Source organism: Babylonia areolata, chromosome 21, assembly GCF_041734735.1.
Source record: "Babylonia areolata isolate BAREFJ2019XMU chromosome 21, ASM4173473v1, whole genome shotgun sequence".
Lineage (NCBI taxonomy): Eukaryota > Metazoa > Mollusca > Gastropoda > Neogastropoda > Buccinidae > Babylonia > Babylonia areolata.
The window spans coordinates 56,091,948-56,115,635 of NC_134896.1; the positions used below are offsets into that span (position 1 = coordinate 56,091,948).

General features: G+C 37.8%; 1 protein-coding gene across 1 annotated transcript; it reads right to left on the reverse strand.

The window, feature by feature from the left end:
- Positions 1–23,672, reverse strand: LOC143295919 (deubiquitinase DESI2-like). The gene is made up of 6 exons (XM_076607603.1): positions 23,586–23,672; positions 18,842–19,533; positions 15,934–16,006; positions 13,670–13,763; positions 13,018–13,159; positions 1–11,133 (listed from the first exon to the last, which is right to left on the reverse strand). The coding sequence occupies exons 2-6, from the start codon at positions 18,878–18,880 to the stop codon at positions 10,837–10,839; spliced, it is 645 nt and encodes a 214-aa protein (XP_076463718.1). The 5' UTR covers positions 18,881–19,533; positions 23,586–23,672; the 3' UTR covers positions 1–10,836.
- Positions 23,673–23,688: the final 16 nt, after the last annotated feature.

Sequence of the window (23,688 nt, forward strand, 5' to 3'; positions counted from 1 at the left end):
TGAGCAACAATTATTTATTGCATATTTGTTTTTTCCTGATAATAATGGTATTGTAAAATCCATGTACAATACATAATATTAACGAGAGATTCATATCTCAAGGCAAGATAAGATCCAACGTTTGTATCTAGTCACTGTACAACAAGCACAAATCAGTACCGAAGAACATAGTCCACAAGAAGTTAACTGACAAATCACCACTATGTACACCATGATGCCTCTTGTTCAGTTTCATCATTAACCCATCACCATTTTATCAACACATTTCAACACACTGAAATGAAAAAATAAAACCCATGAAGCTTATTTATGAATCGCCCAGTCCCAGTCACCACACAATCATGAATAACAAACTGTAATAATCTCCAGACGTAATGCTTTGCCGTAGATATATATATAATGTGTACAAATGTACCTAACATTTTAATGAAGGAATAGAAGATACCACACACAAAGGTAAGCACAAACATGCACAGAAATGCGTACCCACTCACTCTAATTCCCTGGTAAAATATTGCATGATTCCACAAATGAACAATATATAGAGATAGGTATATATATATATATAGATATATATCAATACTCTGTTTTAGCTTGCTGTTCAGCAGTGTGACAAAAAGAGTGAGTAATCTCTATAGAACTTTGGATAAAAGCGAAACCATATACAAACCCATGTAGAGAAAATACAGAGTACAAAGGATAAAGGACAAACACATACTAGGCCAACATATGGGTGTTGGTGGAGGAGATTCAACTTGAATCCAGTCATGTTATACCTGTGTGATGGATCAAACAAAGAAAAAATATGAAATAAATATTACAAGCACCTCTTCAAATGCGTATGCACCAATTCCACAGTTTACTCAATAGCACTCAAAGCACTGAAAGCAATTTTAAGACCATTATTATTTCATCAAAATTGTTTTCAGTGCCATTTTCAGTAATATAATGTTTATATCATGATCCTTTATCTTTGTTACATCTAAAATGTCAGTTAATCGCTAACATATAGAAGTACTAATAACTTGACTCTGCTGAATCAACCTATGAACGTGCACGGATTGCTCAAAGTAGCCAGTTGACACATTTATTCACTGTTATTGAAAGTTTACAAACTTCAGTGGCTCAACCCATTTCTTAAAGGATTTGTAAGGTCGTCAATTTTCTTCTTCTCTTCTCTGGTCTGTTTGTTTATAGTAAAACCCAAAACTGTAGTAACTGTGTATATTTATATTAACTGCTTCACAGTCAAGAACAGAAACTGTTGAAATTATTTTCATGGACCATCAACTCCAGTATTCTTAACCAGCTCAAAGAAGGCAGAGGACACATTTTTCTAATATGAAAATTAGTAGCTCTTTTTTAAAATATAATTTTAAGTTGAAGTTTGATTGAAAGAGAAGCAAAACAAAATTTCAATAGAGAACATATGAAGAGCACTCAGCTGTTCCCTAGGTCCTTCAAAAGGAAGCCATAATATCTGACCTACACCAAAGCCAGCGAGGGCCGATTCATTCAGGGAGAAATCAGTCATCACACTTGCTACCTCTTGTTGCCAACCTCGAGCCAAGATTCAACACACATGAGAAGTTGTTCACAAAGATGCGTTTACAAAATGGATTTCTCCAACACATGACAGACTGTTCCCCAGTCTTTGGGAGCTGGGTTTTGCATGTGCTGGCCTTTTTCTCCTGGATGAAGTTGACTACAAGTCAAACAGGTTGAATGATAGTATGTCGTACGTGAGTGCATGTATGCTTCTGAATGTGTAACTCATTCGGTAAACCCCACAGGGTCCCTGTACGTGAGGTGTGAGCGGCTATCTGCATTATTATTATGGTTATTAACATTATCATTATTATCATCTTATTTACCACAAGGTGCTAAATGGTTAGGATAATATGTCATGAACTGTGTTTTGTGGGTTTATATCATAGGTTGTTGTTTTTTTTGGTGTGTATGTGAGTTTTGTGCAGACGCGGTTTGAGTCGTGATATGGCTCTGTGCAGTCAGCTGAACAATAAGCAACAATTAACAATTAACATATCATCACTGTTGTCATTATTACCATCATGCAGGAGATTAGTTTCTTTCTAACCTCCACCCTAAATCTTCCTTTTCAGTATCTACAAGCAAACTAAAGTGGACAAATGCGCATCAGACAATACAACTTCCATAGTGTTTCGGACAGGACAAATACCAAATATGACAAATACTCTGTTCAGTTTTTAAGCTGCATCATTAAACACTGAGCTGGCATTCAATACCTTTAAACAAAGCCTGCCGTTCAAGAAGTAAAGCGTGTGAAAAAAAAGCTCTGCTTTACAACACAGCTTATTACAGCCGTGTTTCATCAAACAGGTGAAACATGAGTGTAAACTGGTCTCTCCAACGTTCAACAAGGGGAAAAAAATGTTGTGAGGTAAAGAACTGTCTACACAATGGCTGCATGTGGAAGCCTTGGTAACACTGACACTGCCTTCTAGGAATGAAACAATGTTTAGTTTTAGCAATGAATTTTCAACCAGCATCTACTAGTCTTTTTTTTTTTCTAAACTGCAGATCAATTAAAGCAATTACACAATTACAAAATCTAAAACGTTTAACAACAAGAAAAGTAATATGCTTCTTTACAAGAAAAGTAATTTGCACACAAAAGATAAATTAACATAGAGCAAAAACAAAACAAAAAATATCCCAAAAAACACAGCACAAAAAAGAGAGGAAAAGAAGGAATCCAGGAAACATACAGTGTAGACGAAAGAGTGATGACTACGAGCGATACCAAAGCTGCAGATTACTCGTATCATTAAACAATGAAAAACAACCATTTTTTCCCCCCCGTTCTGTCCTAATATTTTACAATGATAAAATTTGCATTAATTCATCTTTTTTTTTCTTTTCTTTTTTTTTCTAGGTCTCTTCTCTGTACAATAATATTAAATGAGAAAGACCATGACTTTACATGATGGACTGTATGGCATGTTCGCTTCAATATAACAGAAACCAATCATAACCTGCCAAAAGACACTAGGAAGACTGTATGCAACAATTAAGCTGCAACACAAATCAACAATTTCACATACAGAAGTCTGCTTGTCATTATTTAAGCAGGAGTATGGGGGAAAAAAAAAAAAAAACACACAAAAAAACCACACACATTCCCCACACTGGGTGATCAGGTTTCAATAGGCCTTTTCTTTTGCCTTATCAAAAGCTTGATTCTTGTATTGGAACTAATCTTCAGACTATATAAGTTTTCTCTGTCACTGAATGTGAAAGAACAACTCATGGCTTCACACTGCTAATAATTGAAATCCCTAACATCAACCAAGAAAAAAAAGTACTTGTAAAAATGTCAAGGTTCGTTTAGGCTTGTTATTTCAGTTGTCAAGTTATTAACAGATCTGACAGACCAAAGAGATTAAACGCATTCATAGACAACAAATACACTCATGGAAACAGATCAAAGGTACAACCTATCATAAATACACGGACAAAAAAAAAGAGGTACAAAATACTATAAACAAAATATTCATAAAACTGGTTGAAGACATATTACATTACAAATACATTAACAAAACACGTTAATTGTTTTACATACTACAAATACACTTTCAAAAATACATCAAAGGTAAAATATATGATAAATTCACTAAAAAAAATATAAAAAAAATTAAAAAAACAAAACCCAACATACTCATATTCAATCAGGATACAAAAAACATTATCTTCACAAGCAAAATAATATCATATTGTCTATCAAAACCATTTCTGAAAATAAAAGAAACTGTAAAACCACCAATAAACAGTTTTTGTGTGTGTTGACAAATGAACAACACAACAAACAACACAGAACAAAGCAACGTCATCACAAATCTAATTTAAAAAAAAATAAAAATAAAAATAAAAGAGAGATCGACAGAGACAGATAAAGAAATAAACTTGCTTCCGGCAATTGCTTAAAATCGCTAATACAATTCCTTTTGCAACAAAAGCATTTGTGAGCGAAGGTTAGCAAATCAAGCACCATCACAAAACGCAACTAATTTTTGTTGGCACATTTGTGAGGCGATGAGCAAAACCTTAAAAAGAGCCAAAAGGAAACAAAAACACATACACACACAAAAAGAAAAAAAACGAAAGACAAAAAAAAAAAGCAGACAGGAAAGAGCAAGGTAGGGTTACATCACTATAAACAACAACAACAAAGAAAAAGTCACTCTCTATGCAGAACCGCTGATGCTTTACACAATCACCATGAAGATCACAACAATTCACAGTCAAAAGTAACATTCACAGCAACCAGACACAGACAGATTGCATGAGTGAACTATCAAATTATCTGACATGATCTGAAATGTCACGTGCCACCTAGCCATTATTTCAGATGTATTCTCACAGGAAAAAAAAACCGGAGGTACTAATGGTACTTGCCTAGTTATGAAAAGCAAAGAAACTGACCACAAAAATTATGGCTTTGCCAATCTGATGCAAAACATCACACACAAACTTCTGCTTCTTAGATGAGGCCAACAGATAGACGTCATATCAGATATACGGTCGTTTCACACATACAAAGTCTGTCACTTGGTTTTCAGTTCTGATTTGCTCCTTTGCCATGCCTCAGTGTCATTTTTTGGTCAGCCATTTGGTTTCCTTTCATTCCCCCAGTCTTCCCTTTTCATTCCCTCCTCCCTGCAGTGCATGGCACACGCACGCTACCACACACACACACACACACACCTTCGAAAAATGTAAATGAGAAATACAACTGACAGATAGCCTTCATTTCCTTAAAGTATGTATTTTCTACAGCTGGAAGAGATTCATTCAGTGTTCAATTCATTCACAGCTTGACAGACCTTTGCCACAAAGTATGTATTTTCTACACCTGGAAGAGATTCATTCAGTGTTCAATTCATTCACAGCTTGACAGACCTTTGCCACAAAGTACTGACATACATACATTATTAGCTGATGTTACAGTGTTGTTGGTTTTTTTGTGTTTTTTTTTTATAAATGAGCAAATGCTTGACTCATAACAAGTACCGTTAAATGATATTCAGTATCTGTCTCTGCTATACTTTCTCCATTTTCTTCCAACTGCAACAAAACATGCTGTCTTAAAACTACAATGTAACAACACTGATTTCATATCAATTAATGCTTATCAGAAAACAAACAATTGTGATTTCTCTATTCCGGCAACAGCCTGACACACATCTTCTGAAAACTAGGTTCCCCGAATGTCCAGGCTGAAAGGTATCCCTGCACCTAATGAAGTAAATACTACACAGATCAAACAGCGGGGACACTGGGGCTCACTCAGACTGTGAGATTACTGAGAATATATGGACACCAACAGCCTCTTTGACAGCAATGTGGGCAAAGACACTGGGAGTGAGATTTGATAAAACACCATCTTTTAGTCACAGAAAACCCGCATCTCACAATAAAATAAAACAAAACAGAAAATATCTGGAGATTGTACAAAAAGAGACTTAAATCAAATAGCGCTTCCATCACATGATCCAAGAATGATGCCGAAACAACAACAACAACAAAGAGCTCATTTTTGCTGAGTCTGTTCTGGTAATTCTCAACTCCTGTGTTGTATGACAAAAATGTTGAGAAGATTCTGAGAGCTGGTGACAAATAAAAGCGCTCTTGGTTTCTACAGGTGATGTCTTTTTTTTTTTGTCTTTTTTTTTTTTTTTGCCTCTTGCTTAGAAATATAAGTTTGTTTCAAAGTCAAAGTCAAAGACGTATGCATGCCAAGCCAGTTATCTCCGTCATAACTCTATCCCACCCTTGGATTTCACTTTTCCATCCCAGTCTGTTTTCATTTCTCTTCTGTGTTTCACTGAACAAAACAGAAAAAAAAAAGGATGAGGTACATTATATAATGATGGCAGAAACCATTTAGCAGCTGGTGGTCTCTACATGTAATGAAGTTGTACATGCTTTGCTTCATGATAATTCTCAAACACACGCAAGTTGTAAGATAATACAAACAGTTTCACTTGTCATCATGCACTATGATCAGTTTCACTGACTGCCATGCGTATCAATTTTGAAAAAATAGAAGGAAAAAATACAGTACATCTGACAATAACCTTATTATTATTTTTTTTTTTTACTAATAAATTTTTGTTTACAAAAACACTCACAACTGGACCAGCATATTGTATATGAAATCACAATCAAAACATTCCTCATTAGCATTTTACTGTCAGGAAAAGGTTACAGTATCTTACAAATGACAGTAATGAATCCCAACACACATATCTCTCTCTCTCTCTCTCTCTCTCTCTCTCTCTCTCACACACACACACACACACACACACACACAAATACACCTGGTTTCACACTCATGCACACAGTAGACATATATATGTTCAAACCCCAAGCAAGAAGAACAAAGACATTATCACACTGACAGAATCAAACCAAAATGTAAACTGTCAGACAATGTCAAAACAACATGGAAATATTATAATTCCGTTTGAAACTGCACAACAATTGCCAGTATGAATACAAATAAAACATGTAAACAATTTACACTCCCTGTACACACACACACACACACAAAAAGGGAAATGAAATTAAAAGTATGTATATGCACACATGCATGTGTGTAGTAGGCACACACACACACTCACATCACTATACTCATAAAGACTATACGCATGTACCTGTATTCACCACACATGATCATGTACGTACACACACACATAAACAATCACATAAACGGTGAATGTATGTGTGTGCACACAAGTGTATGCATGTATGCCCGCCTGTACAACCCCCACCTCCCCACCCCCATTAAAAAAAAAAAAACAAAAAAACCCCATAAGATTTCATTTCACTACGACTGCTAAGACCCTCAACAAAATGCAAGGCAGCATTTCAAATAAGAGTTTTTAAAACCAGTATCAAGCTGATGTCACACTGTTTTACTATTACAGTAAGGCAGTGCCTTTCACAGTTGTTGGGGAAATCATATATCCAGCATCTTTTAAAACAACAGGTTCCAAGTGATTTGTTTCCTCTGGGCTTGATAGTTTCTGTGGCCAAGGTCATTTAAATAGTTTTCATAAGAGATCTTACATCGGTCTCTTTTACGTGGTTATCCATAGGCTTGCTGGTGCTCGAATGTTCTGTGATACCTAGTGCTCTTGCTGTCCAAGTTACCTTGACTGAAAACATTTGTCTGGGTTGTGAAAGCGTGCTTGTGCACTTGCCACCTAATGACGTGTCTGTAAAGGTGGGGGCCGGGCCAGAAAGGGTGGGGGGGAGGGGGAGGGGGTGTCATTCAAAATGAACACTTTAAATTTTAACTGCATTGCAGAATCAGTCACTACTCTTCAAAGTAACCTTGAAAATGGGAATGTTTGTGTAGATACATAGATACACGTACTGATCTCTAGACAGTATCCAGCGAAAACCTCTACTCGGATGTGGATTTCTGATGGAGACCTTGGCCACAAAGACGCACAGACCTGACCCAGGCATTTGAGTCATTCCCAGTAACCCTGTCCCCCCCCACCCCCCCCATCACCTACCTCTCATCCCACAACACACCACACTCTCACTCTTTCTTCTTTTTTTTTTCTTTTTTTTAAAAATCTTCTGGAATGAGTGTTATGATAATGTGGACAGCCAGTTAAAAAAAATAAACAAACAACAAACAAACAAAAAACACCCACAAACAACAGCAAAAAACCCTTTAACAAAGAAAACACCTTTGTGAATCATGAGCATCCATCTACATCAATTTCAAACATGACGGTTCTCTTATTCATACTTAATTAACAAGGTACAGATCAAAACCAACAGCACTCACAACAGTCCCTGTACATTTTACACGATACATACTTTTTATATGAAAGTCTTGACCACACAACTCGTTTGAACTACAACCACACGAAGAGAGATTGCCCCCAATGTACAAGAATACATTTTTTTTTTAAAGTGTAATGAACTTTTTTTTAAAAGATGTAAAGAACAAATACATCATACCTAACGTTCACCAGGAGAAATCAAAAAACATTGCACAAAAATGATTTTCTCAGAGGCCCAAGGACATGTTCAAACACTCAGTCCATCCACAGTATCAAAGACTAGAGAATCACAGTGTCATGTATGCTCAAGCCAGTATGTTTCATTTTAAGGAAAAGTAAACACAGCCATTTTTACACTTCTCCATCTGAATAAAAAATTGATAGCCTGTGCGTGTGTGTGTGTGTGGTGTGGTGTGGTGTGTGAGAGTAAGCATGTGCTTGCTTGTGTGATGTGTACAAAGTGTGCACGTGTAACTGCCTCACTGCAAGTGTGTGGTTTTGTGTTTGTTCATAACCATATGCATACATACATATGCATGATGTGACCGCTTGAATGTGCATATTCGTGTATGTATGCGAGTCACTATGTGTGTACTGACATGAAGTGTGCATGTGTACAGCTGCAAAAACATGCAAGCATCAGATGCACTTGTTTATGCCCTTGTATGGTCTGCACATCACATCATACAAGTCAATGATGGAAAGGAAATGGAAGTCAAATGTCAAACACTGGATATTCACTTGACACGGATCTTGACACAATGCTATGGAAACACATGAATGCCAATCTGAATGCACCAGAAAAGGGATTGACTTACCCAATTGATTGGCTTTACTATCTAAATTATTCATTCACCTCAAGTCTTATGGATGAACCTGTCAGCTGGTCTGTAACTTTTACTGGCTCATCTGCTTTCCTGTTGTTTACTAACTTACACGCACACACGCACGTATGCACTCATGCACACATGCACACACACTCATGCGCGCGCACACACACACACACACAGAGCAAGAAAAAGAGATAATTTTCATGCGGACTTGTTTCTTTCTGCTCTTGCGCTGGAGTGAACGGAACAAGGGTCAAATTATGACAAGAAATCTGTCCCACTCGACATGCTATTTCTATCTAGTTATAAACAGCAGCTATTGGAATACTTGTTTGGGATGGAAAACAACACTGGTTTGGAACTATGTTCAACAACGAAACATGAAAGGAACAGTTGATTTTCTTTTTCTCAACAGCTCTTCTTTTTTTTTCCTTTCTTTTTTCTTTTTTTTAGTTAAAAGCTTCTTCTTTCTTTTTTTTTTCTTTCTTTTTTTTTTTTTTGTTTTTGTTTTTGGTTTGTTTTGGGTTTTTTGCTGCAGTTGCAGATATGGAAGATGTAATAGCATTAGTCTCAAGTAAAACAATTCACTTTTTTTTTACCAGTTTAATATGTGCCAAAGATTTTAGAGAGATTAAAACTTAATGCTTGAACACCTATAGTGGTTGCGAAATAGTATTAAGCAAGAGGAAACTTCCAATTAATATTATCTGCTACTCTGTCTGTAAGGATTATAAAATTCAACCAGATACAAACAAGGAAACAAGGCAATCAGAGCTAGGAAATGAAACAGTAGTGATGTTCACCTTGAAAGAAGAAGAAAGATCACAGAGGGTTGGTGGGGGGAGGTTAGCAATTTGTCTTCTTGAGGATCACAGGAAATATCAGACCCACACAAGAATACATCCGTGTATCCATGCACGCACAAACACACATACATGCACTGGACCGATGGGCCACAATACAGGTCAACGGACACAACACACTAAGCACGGACTCCTCCCGGTATCAACAAGACTGGTGTACATAGAGAATCATGAGATGCCTTGAACGGACTGCAACATGGGAAGCACAAGTGACCCTGATCATGTGCACCACGTGGTTAATAACAATCTGGGGAGACAACACAACAACAAAATCTCACTTCCGTTCCAGGACTAGTCAGAATTCAGCCTTGAACAGTCAATCTTTAAAAAAAATGAATCTTGTTTTTTAACCACAACTTGTGGAATACCAACCCCAAGCCGCATCTCTCCAATACAAGTCACTAATTACCCTGATTTGGCTGTCCCTCTTAAAACATTACTTTGATTTTACTTACAAACAAAACATAAAAAATACCAACAAACCAAAAAAAAAAAAAGGGGGTGGGGGGGGCGAAAGAAAAGACAATATAAACAAAAAGCAAAACACATATTCACAAGTCTTGAAAAAGATGTGTAAAGAATGAAATGAAAATAAAATGAACAAAAAATCAGATGACTTGAGCCATTTGTACCCCACTATTGACAAAAAGTTAACTTGTATTCTGGTGGTAAGAGATCAGCCAGATAAAGTTATAAATGATCCCATTGCTGAACATTTTTTGAAATACAATCTTGCACATTACATAATCCAGACAACTAAATTTGAATAGCTCAAACTGACTTTTATAAGTGCAAAAACAAAACAAAAAAACAAAGGGGGTGGAGGGGTGATGGGGAAGAAAAGAACAGAAGAACAAGCCACTACCCTCTTATGCCTAAATTTTTTTTTTTTTTTAAACCAAAAAAAAACAAAACCATTGAGCTTCCATGATACTTAAGTATAAAACTGAAAATTAAGCACAAAAAAGGGAAATGAAAAGGAAAAGAAAACATCACCTCACTAATTGTGTAAATCCATAAATCATGTTTTTCTTTAGGGTTTTTTTTTTTGTCTCATGGTTTTGTAACACCCCCTTCTCATCCACCCTTACCTCTTTTTTATGCCCCAAATATCCCCATTGCCTTCATATATATGTATATAATATATATTTATACATATATATATATTACATATGTACAAATATACACGCACAAAAAAAAAAACCCAAACATTTATTCCACAAAGAACAAGAACCATTTTGACATCACAATGCAAATAGAAAAAAAAAAAGAGGTAGACTACAACCCCACTCTCCGTCACCTGTGCTGTTGATGAGGGTGTTGCTGATGTGGATGCTGATGCTGATGCTGCTGTTGCTGTTGCTGCTGCTGCTGTTGCTGTTGTTGTTGTTGCAGTGGTTGCTGCTGTGGCTGCGGTGACTGGGGACTGCAGGCCTGGGGGCTCTCGTGGACGTGTGGCTCCTGCATGACCACGTTCTGGAGGGCCATGGGCGTCAGCCACTCCTTGGGAATGGCGCGCTCGATGAAGGGGATGCAGGAGCTGACGTAGGCCAGGCGGTTCACCCAGCTGGGCAGCTCCTTCCCGCACAGGATCTGCACGCATCATGCACAGAGATGCCAACCCCTGTCAAGTGTGACAATCAGGAAATTTGGTAAAAACATTCTGAATTTACTAGGAACACTCGGACTCTGAGCCACATCAGCTAACGCACATTTTGTCTACAAGGCATACAAATACTTGGGCCTACCTGCAACACAGTATAACTGCTATGATTAAGCTGACTGGTCCACTCAATGCTGTTTCAATGTAAACATGCACACAATTAGCTGAGCATCATCAAGTGAGACCAAGTTTAGTAAGTAGTGACTGCCCTGGCCTCGTGATCCATTGGTCTAGAACGTCTGGGTAATGTGACAACAGGAAAGCATGTGACCATGCTATCCAGCTGAAAATGAACTCGTCGGAACAATTGTGACGTTGGCGTAACGTCAGAACAAACCACGATGTGCATAACAAAATACAGCGAAATCCTAACAGTCCGCATCTCTGCATGCAGAAACAAATAATCTCTCCTCCCCCTTCCCCCACACCCATACCTCCCCCCAACCACCCCCGAAAACAGAGTCTGGCTGCCAACATCACAATCAAACACTGTGTAAAAGAAGTGAGCGTGTATTGTTTCAATGCCCTCAGGGGGCATGTGAAATAAACTTCTCGCCTTGCCCTCGCCTTGCCTTGCCTTTCTTCAAAGCTCACTCACAGACTCTTTCCTCTTGTTACTCATCTATTCTTAAATGACAAGATTCAAATCTGAAAACAAATACTTGAACTAGACGTCTACAGTCACCAACATGTGTGACAGGGCATTACAGAAAATTCCTCCATCTCCACACACAGACACTGGTGAGGAGTCCATGAATGCAGAAGATAATCAGAAATCAAAAAACAACACGCAGTTGCAAATAACTATCAGTATCAGTGTCAGTAGCCAAGGAGGCATCACTGCCTTCGGCCAAATCCATACACCCTACACCACATCTGCAAAGCAGATGCCTGACCAGCAGCATAACCCAACGCGCTAAGTAAGGCCTTCAGAAAACAAAAAAGAAAGATGGTACTAATAATGATAATAATGACGATAATGATAATATAAAAAAAATAAATAAAAAGACAATAAAGATGATAAGCAAATAAGCAAACAAATGTAAAACATGCAGACACACATACACACTTATGCATAACAGATATGCAATAAACATGCAGTTTCACAGATATGAAAGCACAAACAAATACACATAAACATACTCAAGCCCTCACACACACACACACACACACACACACACACAATCTCCCAAATTACCCTGCACCCCCCCCTCCTCCACACAAATAAACAAACAAACAAAAAAAAGGCAAAAATTTTATTGCCCAAACTTAGAACTGCTCTAAAGCCATGGCTGCAACATAAACATACACAGTTGCCCCATTGTCAGGAAATCCCCTTTTTACTGGACTTTCATTTTCTTCCAAACAAAGCCAAAAGTGCTGGCATTTCTTGAAACAGTTCACTTGTGTGTGGCAGAATCAGTCAATATTAACCCACACACACACACGTACACCCCCCCCCCCCACACCCCAATGGTGGCTCATTCATCAAATCAATCCTATCAATGGTGGCTCATGCAATCAGCCCTATCAACAATAGCTCATTCAATCAATCATATCAAGGTGGATCACTGAAACAGTGCTATCAACCGTTGCTCACGAGTTTATAGTATACTACCATTCATTGCGCATGAAACCAATCTTATCAACGGTTGCTCATCAAATCGATCTCATCAATGATGGCTCTGGCTCATGGAATCAGCTTGATCAATGACGACTCATCCACATCAATCTTATCACTGACAATATGTCTGCTTGATTTTTACTGGCCTGAACGGCTGAAGTTCACACAGACCATCACAAATGACACTTACCTGTACAAGTGACTGAGAAAAATGGTTACAGTTCTTGTTGAGCAAGTGGTACTGGTCCCCACGGAACTCTTTGCCCAACTGTTCTGTGATACGACGAATGTCTTCTGAGGAGAAGTCTGTGTAGCCAATGTGTATCGTTTGTCTGGAAGGATACAAAAGAATTTGTTTTTCAAAGAGAAACTGCAACAGAAAATCAAGACTGTGTGTGTGTGTGTGTGTGTATGTGTGTGTGTGCATGCATTGCATGCGAGTGTGTGTGTGCGTGTGCGTGCATGCGTGTCTGTGTGTGTACATGCATGTTTGTGTCTGTATGTATGACTATACATGAAAAACTAAGCATGCGTATGTCTGTGTGTATGTACATCTTTGTGTGTGCGTGTGCGTGCGTGTGCATGCGCGCGTGTGTCTGTGTTTGTCAAAGTGTGCATATATACACATACACAATGCATATCATATGTGAGCATGTGTGTGTACATGCATGCACATGCGCATGCATGCACATATGTATGAATATGGTAAGAAGGAATATCTTCTGTATACATGTGCACATACACTGCCAAAAATTGGACACACAATTGACATCACACAGCAGACAAAAATGTGGGTGATTCTCGCATGCCACGTACACAAACGACCACTGAAATATGCTCACTTGAACTTGAACTGTTCTCCCAGGTCATCTGCATCCCTGGGCTCAATTTCAAAGACCCCAGAAAACGGAAACGGGTGACCACCGTATGCATATTCTGAAAAGAAAATGTACCATGAACCAACAATTTGATAACACTGGACTTTAGGTTATACAAGGTAATCGTCATAATTTTCCAAAACCCGTTATGTCATGAATGTTTTGCCATATATAGTTTCTAACCCTGAATAGCTGTGACATTTGCACAAAAATAAAGTATGCCTGGCTGAGCCCTTCTGCCTTGATCTCTCTGTCCTTATTCTTTCTTTAACCCCCCATCTCTTTTTAGAAGCATTATATCTATATATATATATATATATATATATATATATATATATATATTATATATATATTTGTGTGTGTGTGTGAGTGTGCATGTGTGTGTGTGTATGTGTGTATGTGTGTGTGTGAGCAATGTACTGCACTGAATGGTGATCAGCAAGTGTTCAGTGTGCATGGTCCATCAAAACAAAAGGTAGTGACGTCATATTCCACTAAACAAAGAGGATTCATCTACCACCAAAAAGGTTTGGTTTTTTTTTTATAAACTTTAGTTTTTTGTTTTGAAGAATCCTGCAGTCAATTTGTTTTCTTCTTCTCTGTGCTTGGCTGGTTTGTTTCTTTCGTCTCACCTCTAATGTGATACTGTCATTTTGATGTGATTTTCAAAACTATCTTTTTGATCACCTTTTTTTTTTATATATAGGGCTGTCAAACAAACTGGAGCACTTCACAAAGTATAAACTAATAAATACCACCACCAACAACAACAACAAAAAAAACAGTAACAATTTACATGCAACATGTTATAAACAACAATACTGAACACAGAAAGATAAGAAAATCGCACCACAGGTTATGGCCACCACAGGTTATGGCTTGAATCAAATGACTCATTCCCCTTTGCTTGCTTATCAAACTCCAGACTATCTCAATCTGTCAGTGTCGCACATTGAGTGACTCACCCAATTCTGTATAATTTAGCATCACCAAATGCCAAGTAACAAGTCATGGTTAGAGTCTGTATCTTGACACAACAGTCATGAGAGACAAACATTTCTCATAATAAAGCATGATTATCAAAGGATAAGAGTGTGACTGTGAGTGTGTGCACACGTGTGTATGTTTGTGAGTGTCGCTGTGCACGCATGTAATAATTATGATGTGTGTCTGTGTGTCACAGTTTGCATGAGTATATCTGTAAGCGTGTGCTCGTGTGTGAATGCGTTTGTGTGCACAGACAGAGAACTCAGAGGGAGAGGAAGTGACAGAGGTAGGAGAGCTCTGCATGTTAATAATTCATATAAATTCACATCTTTGTTTAGTGCCACGCGGAATATTCCTCTCCCTTCATAAGTAAAGTACTTTTCTCACATCAAACAGCTGGCACAATTACAGCTGCATATAACAATGATGTACTTCCTGTACCTACAGTGAGTATACTGAAAGCATTATCACAGTTATATCATATGAAACAGTAAGTATAACCATGTCCAAATCTTGTAATGCAACAAACTCATTGAACTGGGAGGGCAGGGTAGGGAAAAGATACTGGAGTAATGCCACACTTCTTTTTTTCTTAGTTTATGCTAGATGCTGATATTGCAAAACTATCAGATGTTAACAGCTTTCAAAACTGCAGAGACAGCAGCTGATGTGTCTGCACGATTCACAAATACTGTTTTTAATTCTCTTCTGGTATCACTCCCATTCACAAGCTTCAAAGGACTGGGAATGGAAAGAAAGTACACACACACACACACACACACACACACACACACACACACACACACACACACACACACACACACACAGATATATGGTCTCAAATTAACTCAAGTACAGTGTCCCTGAACAGAATCATTTCCTCTAGCATGAGACAAGAAAAATGTCTTCACTTCATAACAGACATTCCATCAAATGAATTTTCGTATAACTATAATGCTTCTTGATTTATCATATATCAAATTTTAAAAAGAAAGAAAAAAGAGAGAGACTGAGAGAGAGAGAGAGAGAGAGAGAGAGAAGGGAGAGAGAGAGAGGGAGAGAGTGAGAGAGAGAGAGAGAGAGAAAGGGAGAGAAAGAAAGGGAGAGAGAGAGGGAGAGAGAGACAAGAGTTCCTCCTAAAGGATGGGAAACTTCAGTGAATGAAAACATGCAGAATGCAGAAGGTGGACAGGACCTGACAGACAGACACAAAGTGACTCAGAGAAATGATGTATGCATACCTGTGCCGTATACTTCAATACCAGAGTGGAAGACGCCCAGCCCAAGTGAGGATGTATACTCATTTATCCAGTACTGCAACACAGAAACAACTCTCCATCACTTCTGTTCAACAGGGCTGGATATGAAACCATAATGAATATAAACAAGGAATAGAATAAACACAACAAACATATTCCTTGTTTCTTCATGAGTTCAAGGGTATGACGTTGATAAATGAGAACTGAGAAAAGTCACTTTCATAACCAATCAAACAACACAAATCAAATGTGATTCTAGTATGCAGATTGATTTTATAAACAGTGATGCTTATAAATATAATGCATTTTAAAATTCAAAACTACCCTCCATAGAGAACTTGTCATTGTCTATTCAGTATTTGGAGTCAAACGGTGAAAATGGAAAACATATTCTAGACAGCGGATAAGAACAACAGGTAAACTTGTGATTAACAGTTGGTGGCCTGGTGCTCCAAGACATTTTGTCTCCATTAATACATGATCATACATGCTGTGATGTGACTACATTTTGTTTCTCTCTCTTCTTTTTAAAACATAATACATTTTGCTCTTTTTAATAATCTTTTCTTTTCTTTTTTTTTTACACACAACACAAAACACCAGCCACGTAGACTAGCTATGTTTTTGGTGGCTATAATTTGATGTTTAATTTGACGTTCATTTAATACATTTAAAAAAAATCTTTGTTGCCTTTGAGTTGAACCATAAAAATGTGGTATGTATAAACAAGGGTACCCCCCCCCCCCCCCCCTTACATCAATTCTATCAGCATAAAGTAACCTCTTGATTGGTTATAAATATGTGTTTTCCATAGGAAAAACAAATAAAAACTGCACGCAGGAAAAAAATACAAAAAAATGGGTGGCGCTGTAGTATAGCGATGCGCTCTCCCTGGGTTGAGCAGCCCAAATTTCACGCAGAGAAATCTGTTGTGATAAATTTTTAAAATTCTAAAATAAGTAATACATTTACAATATGCTTGTTACATGACTGCTTGTTACATGACTGAACAAGTTGTCACTGGCCTAATAAAAGACAAATACTGTAAACTGTCCAAAGGGAAAATAATATCACTTTACAGAACAGCAAGGCCAAGTAGAGACATGCATAGACACACACACCTCATCCTCTACACACACACACACACACACACACACACGTGCACAGAGCTCTCCTGATACATGTGTACACTAACACCCTTGCGTACACACACACACACACACACACAAACACACAGACACACACACACACAGAGGCTGCCACTGACTGGCCGCAAGAGGGGTGGGAAAAGATCTTTGATGCCAAGAACATGGCATCTAGTGCGTTGCTCAGTCTATTGTATTTGGAAAAGCCCACAGAGACTCTGTTCCGTTTTAGAAGAAATTTGTGCAATAAAAATGATGCCGATATTCGTTTGATTTCCAAAGCACCGTGCTCTACCTTTCATGCTAGACTTACTGCCGCTCCCTCTCTCTACCTTTATTTCTTTGAGGCGATCGATGGTGTGATGGCCTTGTACCTGTTCTTTTTGGTATTCTTTGACTTTTCTGAGGATTTCCGATTTTCCTAGATGTAGGCTGTTCATTGTTGTTGCATTACCAGCAAGTCTGTCAGCTCGGTCATTTCCCTGTCCTGGGCAGTATGACCATGTAAGTTTTTGAATCTGAAAGTTGCACATTGCCTCATGCCACGCTGGGCTTCCCATTCCACTTTCAAATTTTCTGTATGAGGTTCATTGAGTCCGTTAGAATCAAGGCATGTTGGTTTCCGGGCATATGGATAGATGATAGCCACTGGAGGGCATGTGTCACAGCTTCAACTTCGATCGTTAGGCTGGAGGTTGTGACTTTGTAGGCAGCATTCTCTTCCCTAACTGTTTTTCCATTTTGTTTCGCAGTGAATCCCCAACAAGACAGGCCTTTGGTGACTGAGCCATCTGTGTATATAATGATGTCTTCTTTACAGTTTTCTTCTATGAGTAGCTTCACTTCTGCATCAGTTTTGCCCTCTGGCCATTCCCGACAATGTCTTCCCAGAGTGGGTGAAATGGCTGTGTTGAATAGATGACTGAGGTTTTCAGGGTTTTCCTCCTATTCTTTTATTTCTTTCAGGTCTTGTAGTCGGCATACTACCTGGATTGTGTCTTCTGCTTGCCCCATCCATGATCTTCCTCGTCCTAGACGGCTGCCGTTTGGTTCCTTGACTGCGTCATGCAGTGGGTTTTAAGGGTTTTCTAATGCTCTGAAATAGGTCTGAACATGTTCTAACTTGTTTCTGGCCTGCACTGATGGAAGGTCAAGAAGGTCAGCAAGACCAAGTTAGACATGCTTATTCTAGTATTCTAGTCTGAATTTCACAATACCTGATGTGACAACTTATCAATGCAGTCCAGCACAAAATTCTCAACCAATCACTATATCCTAGATTGCTGAACTTCTTTAATCAAGTACTGAAATCACTCGCAATACAAGCTACTGGCTTGAGCTGTTCAACTTTTTTAGTTTTACATTGAAGAACTTTCAGTTCATCTTTCAAATTTCATGTGATGTACAGATTTCAGCTGTTAAAGATTCCAACACGTAACACGTTTTACAAAACTGCAGTTCACTAATCACATGATTCATGCTTTTTTTCCTTTTTTTTTTTTTTTGTTAAAAATTACAACATTGTCAAACTTTTAAAATACTGCTGTTTACTCACCCCAAAGTAAAAGATACAGTTGTTCTTGGATTTTTATGTTTTAAATACTACTTTCACTGATGAAATGATGATGCAGCCACTATACGAATTTCAGTTGTGAAAATTCCAATCCTGTTTAACACTGTAAACACTCCTGTTAACTCATAATCATGATGCACAGGCTTTATTTTACAAACTGAAAAAGGCTTACCATGTCATAAACATTCACCAGGACTGGTTCTTGAGCCATTGCGCAAGTCTTCCAGACTCACAACACAGCCCACACTGCAACAACAGCACGACAACGTCCACCAATCCAGCGGGTAGTGCAGTACCAGCTCCACGTCCAGTGCTGTCCCCTGTTGAAGTGTCACTTTGCCCCAAAGCTCCAATCCCCAGGCTAAGCACAGTCTGTTTGCCAATGCTGTAATGTTGGAGTGTCACGTGCTGTAATGCCTGTCTAAGTGGGTCCTGGCTTCAATAGAGGCATGCCACTTTGCTAATGAACCTAGTGTGTCAGCTTTGTCCACACGGGATAGTGACAAGAGAGAAAACTCTGGTATAATTATAGAGCTCCTGTTTACTCAGTCTTTCCCTGCCCTCTGAAAAACAGATCTAATTCTCTTTAGTTCTCTTTCAGTTTCACAGACTCAAAACTGTTATTGTGTTAATTCAGAATGTCAAATCCACGAAATGTAACATTTTAGGGCTGATGTCACTGTCTCAGTTTTTTCAGTTCCTGGTTTCAAGCTTCAACAACAATCAACCTAAACTGGCTAGCGTACAAAGGTTCTTTGATATGGTGCTCTGCCAGAACTATGAATTACTCAATGGCCAGGATTTCTGAGGGGTCACACTAACCAAGCTGGTGTATATATATCCATGATGATGGAAATTCTTCACCTGAAATAAGAGAAGAAAAACATCATCCATAAAAATAATGAATAAGTGACAAGCCACTCACATTTTATAAACATGCCTAAAACAAATTTAGGAAAATGCATAATAATTTAATGTACAAGAAGAAGACGTATACAGTCTTACGAAGCATACCAAACACACACACACACACACACACACGCACACACATATATACAACACACTACAACACACACACACACACACACAAAGTCATACACAAGCATGTATGCAGACAAACTGACAGACACGCATGTACACATACCATATAGTTATATGATACTGTTCTTTGAATATAAGCTGACAAATCTAGGTAAGGCTGCAAAATGACACTTACTAAGAAATCTTAGCTCAGCCAAGGTTGTAAAGTATTCAAAGCTTGTGAACTTGTCTCTCACAGAGTTCTCAGTCAGATAAGAAACAGAGTTAATATATATCAAGATATGAGGGGAGAAAACAAACACACACACGCACACACACACAGTCACTTCCTTGTAAATTCTACAGTCCTCTAGTGTCAATTTGTTTACTGATGACACATGACAGTTCATAGAAAGATATCAAATTCAGATCACTGAACCTGTCCAACCAGTTTTTAGAAGGGTGCAGAGTGGGTATTTATAAAAACTGGTATAGAAACGACACCCCTTAACTAAAAACGACACCCCTTAACTAAGTTAAGCTCTATAAATCCCTAGCCCCTTCACCCTTTCCAGCTTCCTCCACCAAGCATACACACATGAAACACATCCATGCACCTACACATACATATATATAATACACACATACACACACACACACACATTCACACTCCCTTCTGTATCACATGCAATTTATCATCATTCTGAAGATGAATATCAGAATAACACTTTTTGGAAAATTGCAGAATGTCACCATCCATAATACCCATAAATTTTGTCCCACCCAGAACATCTTAGGTCACCATGAACGAAAGATGAACACAGGACACCTACCTTTTTCACACGCACACACACACACACACACACACACACACACACACACACACACACACACACACACAATTTCTTTATTGCTGTGCTGGTATTGCAAGGCTACACTTTAGATAATACCAACAGTCAACAAGTTACACACATAAACTACAGTTATGATTCCACTGCAACACACATGAAATTAATGTTTTTCTAAACTGGAGGCCAGCAGCTGGTGTACTAACATTTCCATTAACTCTGACTCATGTTCAATACTGGATTTTGAATTAATAGAGGAAACACATATATTGTATGTCTATCAATGTGATACATGACATTATCCTGCCCTTACAGATTTGTCCATTCCTCTACTTCTCTATTTCTCCTGCCCTGCCCTCCCCCCCCCCCTCCTCCCACACACACACACACTCTCTCTGATGATTAACTGCTACTGACTGCTGTTTCTCTAACTTGCTGCTAATTAATCAGCTAATTAACATACTTAACATTATGTCACAGGCAGTATACCTACTGTATGTACCACAAACAGAACTGAAACCAGTTCTCTGTGATATGAATTTGTAACTTTTGAACACATTACCTTTTTTTTTCTTTTCTTTTTTTTAACCCCTTTATTAAGTTTTCCACATACCTATATCACATGTTTTCATGGCATACATATCAGTCTGACTCAAATGCTACAAACTTAAAAGTCAGTTTGGATGCCTTGAACTTACTGAACAAGCTGGTTGGATTAGAAAAGAAATGGGTCAGTCAGTCAGAGCACACAGCTGTTGACAGTGCATTATTTCAAAAACTTTTCTTTGTAAAGTTTGTTATCATATCAGTGATGAATGATTCATGGTCATACACAAATGGATAATTCTGTACTGCTGTCACTCCATAAAATCAGTAACTTTTAAAAGATTAAATCCAAAATAATAATACAATTTTGATTCACGATTTCATAAGGATTATTATGCTGTTCTAGATACAGTGTTTTACTTAACTCTCTCTCTCTCTCCATATAAATCATTATATAAAATATATTTCAATACATTCATGAAGTGGCATCAAAGTCACTATGCTACATGTCAGTAAAACAGGGAACCTACATACCCACACAAAAAATTAATTTGACCTTCTGAGGAAAACAGGATTGAAAGCATGGCTGAACAAATGTTCTTTGAACCACATCCAGATAGTTGAATGCCATACAGAACTTACCACATGCAAAGCAAGAAAAAGGGAGTGAAGGGGGACAGAGATCAGATTTCTGAGATACTCAGACAGTGATAAGTGTAACTATCCATAAATAAGCCCACACACCATTATCAATGTCATAAAGCAGACAATCTTATTTATCATTGTCAAACACCAGTATTATCTGACAACGTGAAACTGAAAGCAAAAGTTAAACAACTTTTTAGCCAGACTGGATCTATATATGAGAAATGTAAGAGAAACAATCGTCGCTAAAACAGATATGTGGTTCTGAATTTTTGTATTCCATGGGGTATTCCCGGTGATTGAGTACTTTCATGCACTCATTTATGAAAAATAATTGACAGCATAATGGTTAAATCACTTGATCTCAAAGGTTTTCCTTGCCTATAACTTGTATAAGTTTCTGGATTAAGATCGTTGTTGAAGTTAGGCACATGTCTTTGCTCAGTTTCAGTTTCAGTTGCTCAAGGAGGCGTCACTGCGTTCGGACAAATCCATATACGCTACACCACATCTACCAAGCAGAGGCCTGACCAGCAGTGTAACCTCAGCATCTGAATAATACACAGCCACTCTTTCGACTTGGAGCTTGTCGGCACTAGTAATGTTAAGTAGTAGTTCCGTATACCATTTGAAAGGAAATTAAAAGAGCTTACATTTTATACCAAGAATTTATTCAAAACTTATTACCAGTTTTTAGAAATATACATGTAAAATAAAGCGAAAATTGTTTTTTTAAGCATTACATTACAATATGCAGTTATACTACGCTAAATCAATGACTTCAGAAAAGTGCAAGCTTATACGAACACAGGACGTCAGTAGTGCTAAAAATTTTATAGCTTAGTTAGTAGGTCAAAAGAATCCAGGCAAATAAAGCGAAAGAATGACAGACGTGAAAAATCCGTTGGCTCAATCTATGTCAAGGTGGTCGGCCACACCATGCAAAAAGCCCTCTATCTATCTTAGTATCTACTATCTATGATTTTTACTCATTTACTCAAAAATGATAAAACATAGAAGAAAAACCAGGACAGAATGGGAAAGAGGAGAAATTCAATATAATTCATATATATAAAACCAATCTTTATTTTGTAAACATCACTCACATTACAGGCTTGGGGAAATTAGGCAAAACAGACATTTTTCAGTCTTAGCATTAGCTTCAGTTTAGCGGATGAGATTGCCGGTACCTAGTAACAGACCATAACTTAAATAAGTCTGCTTAGAAGTCTAGGTTTCTATGCATTTGGCTATACATTATTGTGCAATATCAATATGCACACATCTGGCAGAGTTATGTAAAAATAAAAATAATGAATAAAAATACCCACACCAAGATATGTGTTGCTCCTGGCAAAATTCTGTGAAAAAAAACCATTTTGACAATTTACAAAATATAAAATATTGTATGATTACATTACACCCATCCCCCCACCACAGATCCCCTCACTCAAAAAGAAAGACGGAAAGAAAAGAACAGCCCTGCATTTGAGTGTATTGTTAGTATGTTACACTTACACTGCACGTATCCCTGGGGAAAACAACCCACACACTAACACAGCATATTACATGTGAAACGAAGAAATATGGTGAGTCAAGAAATCAATAATTCAGTTCAAGTGAATAGAATACAATACCAGAAAATGACCCAAAATAATCATTGATGTCACGGACGTATAGCTCACTATCTAAATCATAAAATCTTACTTGTTTTGTTGTTAGTTTTGAATCTCATCACAACTCAGTCTACATAGTGTCTTGGCCAAGTATTATTAATACCTCACAACAACTATAAATTACTGGGTTATTTGATTTTAAGAAGCGACGTACTCTTTAAACAACTGTTTCAAAAATTACCTGAGGATACAAAAGCCTCCGATCAGCCTGCAGTTGTTTCACAGAACCTCCTTTGACAAGTGATTCATCGCACATCACAGATCATCAGTTTTGCTTATGTGTG